General features: G+C 45.0%; 1 protein-coding gene across 1 annotated transcript; it reads left to right on the forward strand.

Moving 5' to 3' along the window:
* Positions 1 to 298: 298 nt before the first annotated feature.
* SPATA19 (spermatogenesis associated 19) lies at positions 299 to 4,640 on the forward strand (the record flags this gene model as incomplete). Its single annotated transcript, XM_081122759.1, has 6 exons — positions 299 to 376; positions 553 to 609; positions 1,113 to 1,205; positions 1,382 to 1,473; positions 4,215 to 4,292; positions 4,577 to 4,640. The coding sequence occupies 6 exons, from the start codon at positions 299 to 301 to the stop codon at positions 4,638 to 4,640; spliced, it is 462 nt and encodes a 153-aa protein (XP_080978885.1).
* Positions 4,641 to 8,613: the final 3,973 nt, after the last annotated feature.

The following is an 8,613-nucleotide window of genomic DNA, read 5'->3' on the forward strand; positions in this document are numbered from 1 at the left end:
ATGTGGTAACTTCCCGCTTGTGTATTTCTCAGGGTTTTGTTGGCTGTATCTTATCCTTACTTCCCCTCCCCCATCTCCCCATCTCTGAGCTATGGCATCGCTAAAGCAGATTACTTTCTGACCTCTCTTTTCCATCTCCACTCTCACCCTGGAGAATAAAGGAGGTCATTGTCACATCATCATTGGGCAGCCAATCAGGTGGGCACCTCCCTTCAATGACCTCCTTGCCCCAGAGGAGTTCTTAGGCCGCTTCAATGGAAGGAGGGAGCCAAGAAGAAGGCCTAGCATAAGCCTGAAGATGATAATTACAACATGGATTGTGTACATTCTCTCCCGGCAAAATGCAGGGTTCCCCTTCCCACCAAAAACCAGTTCGGTAAGTGAAGTTAGTGGTAGCCATGCAGAATTTATCTTCTCATTTATCTTCTCCCTTCTGAGCCCCCTGCTGCACTTCTAGAGGGAAGACCTTACAATGTATAACTGAGTAAAGATGGAGGAGGGGGGCCAGGTCTCTAGGTATTTCGAGAGCATCAGCATATCCATTTGTTGCAGGACGTTGAAGTTGTGGAAAGCGAGGCTGTGTCTGTAGTACAGCACTGGTTGAAAAAAGTGAGTAAAACCCCTTTATGATTCAGGGTACCCAGAATTCTAGAGCGCTGGCTTCAGTGGGTGCAGGAAGTCCAGGCCTCCCTCTCCCTAGAATGGGAAACCCAAGTTTCTTGGCAAATACGGACCAGAGCTGTGTCTAACACACCAGATGTCCTAGAGGATGCTGGGGCTTGGGTCTTTGTAAGAGATGTGTTGGAATCACCACTAGCCCTGTCCTGCTTCTCAGGGATACTGGAAGCAGGGTTTCAGGTATGTCGCCCCAGCTACAGGGTGTCTCAGGAATACCTTGGGGTAAGGCCAAGGACTTAGTGAGTTCCCTGGGATCCCACGGGAAGGTAGCAATAGGAGAGCTCCTTGCGGGACCCGTGAGGTGCAGAGCTTGTATGTGTGGGTAGGTGGCATGTGTGTTGTGATGGAGCGGAAGAAAAGGGGAAAGAAAAAACAGAAAGTACTGGGGGCAGATACCAAGTGACACTTTGAGAGGGAAATTACTCACCTTTCAGACCGAAGAAGAGGCTTCCCAGAATATAATGCAGAAGATGTCCAGCAGCGGCCCTCCCGTCCACGGCCAGGATGTGCATGTGTCCAGAGATGTGGTAGCTGAGAGTTTGAGACAGTCATCGTGGGGGGGGGGAGAGGGATGGGGAGGGAAAGGGGGTCCTACTGCAAAGGATCTTGGGCAAGTGGGAGGAGCTCTTCGGGGCTGGGCTCCACCCTAGCCATGGAGTCCTTGCTGGGCAGTGACCTGGTGGACCCTACCCGAATTCCCTAGGTGAAGCACCATCTCTCAAAGTCTGATTTGTTAGCAACACCGAGTCAAGAAGTCCTGGAGGAAAGGACAAGAATCCAGTTCATAAGATGGAGGTAAAGCAGGCCTCATTTGCTCTGAGCCAAGTTGTGGGGAGGGAGAAGCAAAGGAGGCGCAGGCCCCCTCCCCAGGCCCTCTGGCTGACACAAACCCACAGCCATTCTCCTCTAGAGGTCCTGGCTCCTTTGGCCGAGAACATGTGCAGCCTTACTTTGGGACCTTATGGGAATATTTTAGCCATCTTGAAAGCCCGGGTCATTCCTAAGTTTTAAAATTAATTTCCGGGATGGAAAACGGATTGCTCACCGTTTCCTAAATGCTTCTGAATAAACTTCAGAAGGGCACGTGTCTGGGTTGCCAGTTTGATCCCCAGATATCTGGGCGCCTGGAGGAGGCAGCCAAAAGATGTGTCTCTCTCACATCGATGCCTCTCTCTCTCTCTTTCTCTATTTCCCTCTCTCTCCCTCTCCCTCCCTCTCTTCCACTCTCTCTAAAATCAGAAAAAATATGCTCGGGTGATGATTAACAACAACAAAACACACACAGACACACACACACACACACACACACGCCTTTAGGGGTTGGAAAACTGAGATTGCTCACCATTTCCTAAGTGCTTCTGAATACACTTCAGGCTCCTGTTATTATTTTTGCAGTTGATTTGTTCAGAAGTGGCTGCACTTTAAAGAGCTAAAAAAAAAAAAAAAAAAAAAGGCTCTTAAAATGCAAAAGCCAAAGAAAGCCTTCATCTGCGATGGAGGTGAGAGGAGGTTTCCAGGCGCCCAGGCTAGAATTATGTGCCCCAGCTCTGGTGGCTCTGCCAGCCCCCCCGCTGCGCTTGCGGGAGCACAGGCATTCCCCATCCTGGCGCTGAACTGCTAGCTCCAGGCAGAGAGAGCAGGCCTGGAACCGGTTGGCTCACCCCCTTGGCATACGCTTCCCTACTCCCTTTCTGGGACGCGTGCTCACTCTGGGTCTCTTTTACCCAGTAGGAGAACCTTGGGATTAAACTGTGAAGGAGCCCTCTCATCTCTGTAGGCTCTTCTTACGTTTCATTCCCTCACTGCCAGCTTTTCCCTCTTCTATCAAAGAGGATATATTTCTCAAGAAATTTATTTTTGCTTCAGGATATCCAATTTTCAGGCGTTTACTCCTTCCAGTGGCATTAGCATTTTAAATGGGGATTCAACTCCTCAGTAATTTCGTAACAGGAAGGGAATTGGAGACCTCCCTGGGAAAGATTTTTTTGCATGGAAAACCTTCCAACAAGTAAAATCGTAAATGTTGGTGACTGTAGTCCGACCACAGCCTTGCACGTGGGAGGCGTGTCGGTGCCTGGCGCGGCTGCTCTCGGGACTCGAAGTGTTGCAGTTCCTTGGAGTAGATGCTACGCACATCACCTTCCCCTGTTTTTTTAAACCTTAGCCGTGTGGCACAACTAGGTTAGAGTTTTAAAGACACCCTGCAGGGACCACAGTCATCTCTATATAACTTTTCCACTCCGGATTTCTATGGAGATTTTAAATCAATGAACTCTGTAAGTTCCCCTACAGTCCACCTATTTGCATCAGAAAGTGCACAGCCAGGGAACACACATCCCTTTATGAAGCATCAGTGGAGACTCACTTATTTGTAGATGTGTCTCCGACCACTGGATGTCTGCTAGGCCCTCTGGAAGAGAGAGAGAAAAATAATCAGAGTCCCCAGTCTCAAGGGAAGAAAGTTAACTAGATGGATAAAGTGGGTGAGTGTTAAGGAACGAGAAGGCCTGAGGAATATCTGCGAGAGCTAAGTGTGGGGGCCCAGGTCGCAGCAGTCCTAGGCTGGCTGCCAGGTACTCAGGAAAGGTTTCCTGCAGGACATTTGCTTGGACTGACCCATGAACCGGGCAGGGCCTTGTTAAACGGGTGGGGGTGGGCCTCCCACAGATGCAAGAGCCTTGGTAATTTAGCCAGTCGGATCTGGCCTCCAAGGCCCAGTCCCATGGTCCCTTCTTCTCTGAGGCCTCTCCTCTACCCCTTCTGTTGGGGGTAATCTCTCCTTCCTCTGGAACCCCTTCATCTTTCTTCTCTCTGTGGGCACTGACCCAGCTCCTCCTGTCATGAGTGATATTCACGAGCACACCTACCTCCCCCAGACAGTATGGATTCTGTCTCACATTAAAAGCTACAAAGAACATATCTAGAACCAGGCGTTATCAGGGAAGGCCGTTTCAGCAGACACGGAGGTGGGGGAGCCAGTGGGCAGGCTGATTTCACTGGAGTGGAGAGTCTGTGAGCAGAGGAGGGGCCCATGCAGTTGGGAAGGACAGGAAAGGGGACCATGGGGAGGGAGGGAGACAAATCCGGCGGGGTGAAATAAAAACAACAGCCCAATGAAGTGCCTGCCGATTCTTTGTGATAGAATTTTCTAGGAGTATCTCTAAACCACGGTGACTGTGGCACAATGCTGATCATAAAGAGCTGATAACGAAGTTGGAGAGGAATTCAGGAGGGGTGAAGTCCATGTCTTTTAAGACCACTGCACTGCTGTCTAATTTTAGGAAAAGCATTGAACCTACTTCCTCCACACTCCTTAGAACCATTTGCAATTTCCCAAGATTATTGGGTGGGTCAGGGGTACTTTGTTTGTAAAAAGAACACTTTGAGCTCCTGGTATTGGAAGGGTCAAGGACCAGCTGAAAAGTTGATGGCAATGGGATCAACACTAATTCACATGACTGTGACCCTAGCAGTTTCATGATGCCTAGTGAAAAAAAAAACTGGAAAAATCCCAGGCTTTGAATGGTGTATTGCAGCCATACCCGCATCTTCCAAGTGCCAAGTGAGGTGAGGGATGATGTTATGCGCAGCCGGATAGAGCAGGTGAGACGAAGGTAAGCCCCCGGGACAGGTTGATTTGTATTTCTAACGGGACTGGTGGGGTGGGTGGGCTGCTGGCCTCACTTCGGACGGTCTCCCTTAGCTCCAGCTCAGACCTAGGTCTGGGGGAGCCCGGAGCCCCCCTGGGCTGAGCGCCTCTTTGTAAGACTGTTCCCAGGTCTAGATGGGGTGATGGCCCAGCTGGGGGCTGCCTGCCCCACCCCGCCTGGGGCCATGGTCTGGGAGTGTTCTCGGGTGGGCCCTGCCACGCCTTGCCCCTCTTCTCTGTGCCCTGCAGTCTGTGCCACCTCACTGATGAATCATCTCAGGATTCTCATGACAGAAGCTCCCTGGACTGCTGAGGGCAACAGGTGAGAGGGCTGACAGGTGAGGAGCCGGCAGAGAAGACAGCTGTGCCGGGCGGGGGGCCAGTGGTCTGGGGCAGGGTTTGATAACCAGGTTTAGCCTTTCCCTACTGGGAGAGCCTGCATTTGGGGGCAACGTCGGGGGGGGGGGGGAGGCAGCTGCCTTAGGCTCTTTCTTAAGAGCTTTAAGAAATTTCTTCAATTTCTTTTTTTAAAAAAATTCTTTTTAAAATTAAATTTATTGCGGTGACATTGGTTAATAGGATCATATAGGTTTCAACTGTACATTTCTACATACAACATCTGTATATTACATTGTGTGCCCGCCACCCAAAGTTAAACCATCTTCCGTCCCCGTATATTAGGACCCCTCCACCCCCATGACCCCCACCCCTTTCCCTGTGGTAACCACCACACTGCTGTCTGTGTGTCCACGAGTTTCAGTTTTATATCCCACATATGAGTGAAATCATATGGTCCTTAGCTTATTCTGACTCACTCATTTCACTTAGCATGATATTCTCAAGGTCCTTCATGTTGTCACAAATGGCAGGATTCCACCCTTTCCAGGGGCTGCGTAGTGTTCCATTGCGTCTTCTTTATCCAGTCCTGTGCTGAAGGACACTTTGGTTGTCGCCATGTCTCAGCCGCCATGAATAATGCAATGAACACAGGGGTGCGTATATCTTTGCGAATAAATGTTTTCGAGTTTTTTGGGTAGATACCCGGAAGAGGGATTCCTGAGTCATATGGTAGCTCTATTCTTAATTTTTGAGGAACCGCCAGACTGTTTTCCATAGTGTCTGTACTAGTTTTCATTCCCACCAGCAGTGAATGAGGGCTCCCTTGTCCTCACAACCTCTCCAACACTGGCTAATTAAACTGTCTCGTGGATAATAGTCATTGATAATGAGGCAGTATCTCATTGCAGTTTTGATTTGCATTTCCCTAATAGTGAAGTTGAGCTTCTTTTCATGTATCTGTTGGTTGTTTGTATGTCTTCTTGGGAGAGGTTTCTGTTCAGGTTCAGTGCCCTTTTTTTTTTTTTTTTAAATATATCTTTATTGATGTCAGAGAGAGGAAGGGAGAGAGAGAGATAGAAACGTCAATGATGAGAGAGTCATTGATTGGCTGCCTCCTGCACGCCCCCGACTGGGGATCGAGCCCACAACCCGGGCATGTGCCCTGACTGGGAATCGAACCCCGATCGCCTGGATCCTAGGTCGATGCTCAATCGCTGAGCCACGCCTGGCAGGGCGCCCATTTTTTAATTGGATTGTTTGGTGTTGAGTTGTATGATTTCTTTATATATTTTGGATATTAAACCTTTGTTGGGGGTGTTGTTTGCAAATATCATCTCCCATTTGGTAGGTTGCTTTTTTGCTTTGTTGTCAGTTTCTTTCGCTGTGCAGAAGCTTTTTAGTTTGATACAGTCCCATTCATGCATTTCTACCTTTACTTCCTGGACTTTAGGGTCAAATTCATAAAATGTTCTCTAAGACCAAGGCCCATAAGTTTTGTACCTATGTTTTCTTCTATGTAATTTATTGTTTCAGGTCTTATATTTAGGTCTTTGATTCATTTTGAGTTAATTTTTGTACATGGGGACAAACTGTAATCTAGTTTCATTCTTTTGCATGTGTCCTTCCAGTTTTCCCAGCACCATTTATTGAAGAGGCTGGCTTTTCTCCATTGTGTGTTTTTGTCTCCTCTGTCGAAAATGCCTATATACATGTGGTTTTATTTCTGGGCTCTTAATTCTCTTCCATTGATCTGTGTGTCTGTTTTTCTGCCAATACCATGCTGTTTTGATGATCATAGCTCTATAGTATAATTTGAAGTCAGTAGTGTGGTACCTCTGGCTTTGTTCTTTTTCCTCAGGATGGCTTTGGCTATTCGGGGTCTTCTGTGGTTCCATACAAACCTGATGATTTTTTGTTATATTTCTTTAAAAAAATGACATTGGGATATTGATGGGAATTGCATTAAATCTCTGTGTTGCTTTGGGTAATATGGCCATTTTAACTATGTTGATTCTTCCAATCTGTGAGCACAGAATATCTTCCCATTTTGTGAGTTTTTCAACTTTGAATTATGCTTCGTAGTTTTCAGTACGTAGGTCTTTCACTTCCTTTGTTAAGTTTAATCCTAGGTATTTTATTCTTTTGGCTGTAATTGCAAATGGAATTGTTTTTTTCATTTCTTTTTCTGAAGTTTCATTATTAGTACACAGGGAGGCAGTAGATTTTCGTACATTGATTTTTGTATCCTGCAACTTTACTGTATTTGTTTATTTAAACTATTTGTTTCTAATAGTTTTTTGGTGGAGTCTGTAGGGTCTTCTCTGTAATCATGTCAGCAAAAAGTGACACTTTACTTCTTCCTTCCCAATTTGGATGCCTTTTATTTCTTCCTCTTGCCTTATTGCTCTGGCTAGGACTTTGAGAATTACACTGAATAAGAGTGATGAGGGTAGGTATCCTTGTCTTGTTCCTGATTTTAGAGGAAAAGTTTTTAGTTTTTCAACATTGAGTATGATATTGGCTGAGGGTTTGTCATATATGGCCTTTATTATGTTGAGGCACTTTTTTTCTATACTTATTTTATTGAGTGTTTTAATCATAAATGGATGTTGTATCTTATCAGATGCTTTTTCCTGCATCTGTTGATAAGATCATATGATTTTATACTTTTTTTGGTAATGTGGTGTATTACATTGATCAATTTGATTATGTTGAACCACCCTTGTGCCCCTGGAATGAACCCCACTTGATCGTGATGTATTATTTTTTAAATGTATTGTTGTATTCAATTTGCTAATATTTTGTTTAGGAGTTTTGCACCTGTAGTCATCAGAATTATTGGTCTGTGGTTTTCTTTTTTGTGTTCTTTTTGCCAGGTTTTGGTATCAGGATTATGCTGGCCTCTTTTGGAAGAGTTTGAGAAGGATAGGTTTCAAATCTTTGAATGTTTGGTAGAATTCACTGGTGAAGCCATCTGGTCCTGGGCTTTTATTTTTGGGGAGGTTTTGATGGTTGTTTCAATTTCCTTACTGCTGATTGGTCTATTTAGATTTTCTAATTCATGATTCAGTCTAGGAAGGTTATGCATTTCTAGGAACTTATCGATGTCTTCTAGGCTATTGGATTTGGTCACATATAGTCTTTCATAGTATTCTACTATGATCCTTATATCTGCGACGTCTGTGGTGACTTCTCTCTCATTTCTGATTTTGTTTATATGGGTCTTTTATCTTTTTTCCCTAGTGAGCCTAGCCAGGAGTTTGTTAATTTTATTAATCTTTAAAAAGAAGCAGCTTTTTGTTGTATTAAATTTTTGTATGGTCGTCTTGTTCTCTATTCCATTCAATTCTGTCTAATTTTTATGATTTCCTTACTTTTGCTGACTTTGGGTTGCTTTTGTTCTTTTTCCAGTTTTTTTAGATGTGATATTGGATTGTTTACTTGGAATTTCTCTTGTTTCTTGACATAGGCCTGTAGTGATATAGATTTCCCTCTTATTACTGCTTTTTCTGCATCCCAGAAGTTTTGATGTGTTGAACTGTCATTCTCATTTCTCTCTGCCTTCTGATCTCACTTTTTATTTCTTCTTTGACCCAGTTATTTTTTAGGGGTATGTTGTTTCATCTCCATGTATTTGTGGGTTTCTTTATTTTTTGCATTTGATTTCTAATTTCAAGGCATCGTGGTCAGAGAATAGTTGATATAATTTCAGACTTCTTGAATTTGCTGATGCTAGTTCTGTGACCCAACACGTGGTCTGTCCTTGAGAATGTTCCATGTGCCCTGGAGAAGAAGGTATAAGCTGATGTTCTGGGATGAAGGACTCTGCAAATGTCAGTTATGTCCATTTGGTCTAATGTGTCATTTAAGGCTGATACTTCTTTATTGATTTTCTGTTTGGATGATCTATCCATAGCTGTCAGTGGAGTATTAAGGTCCCCAACTAT

The sequence above is a fragment of the Miniopterus schreibersii genome (genome assembly GCF_964146895.1).
Source record: "Miniopterus schreibersii genome assembly, chromosome: 20".
NCBI lineage: Eukaryota > Metazoa > Chordata > Mammalia > Chiroptera > Miniopteridae > Miniopterus > Miniopterus schreibersii.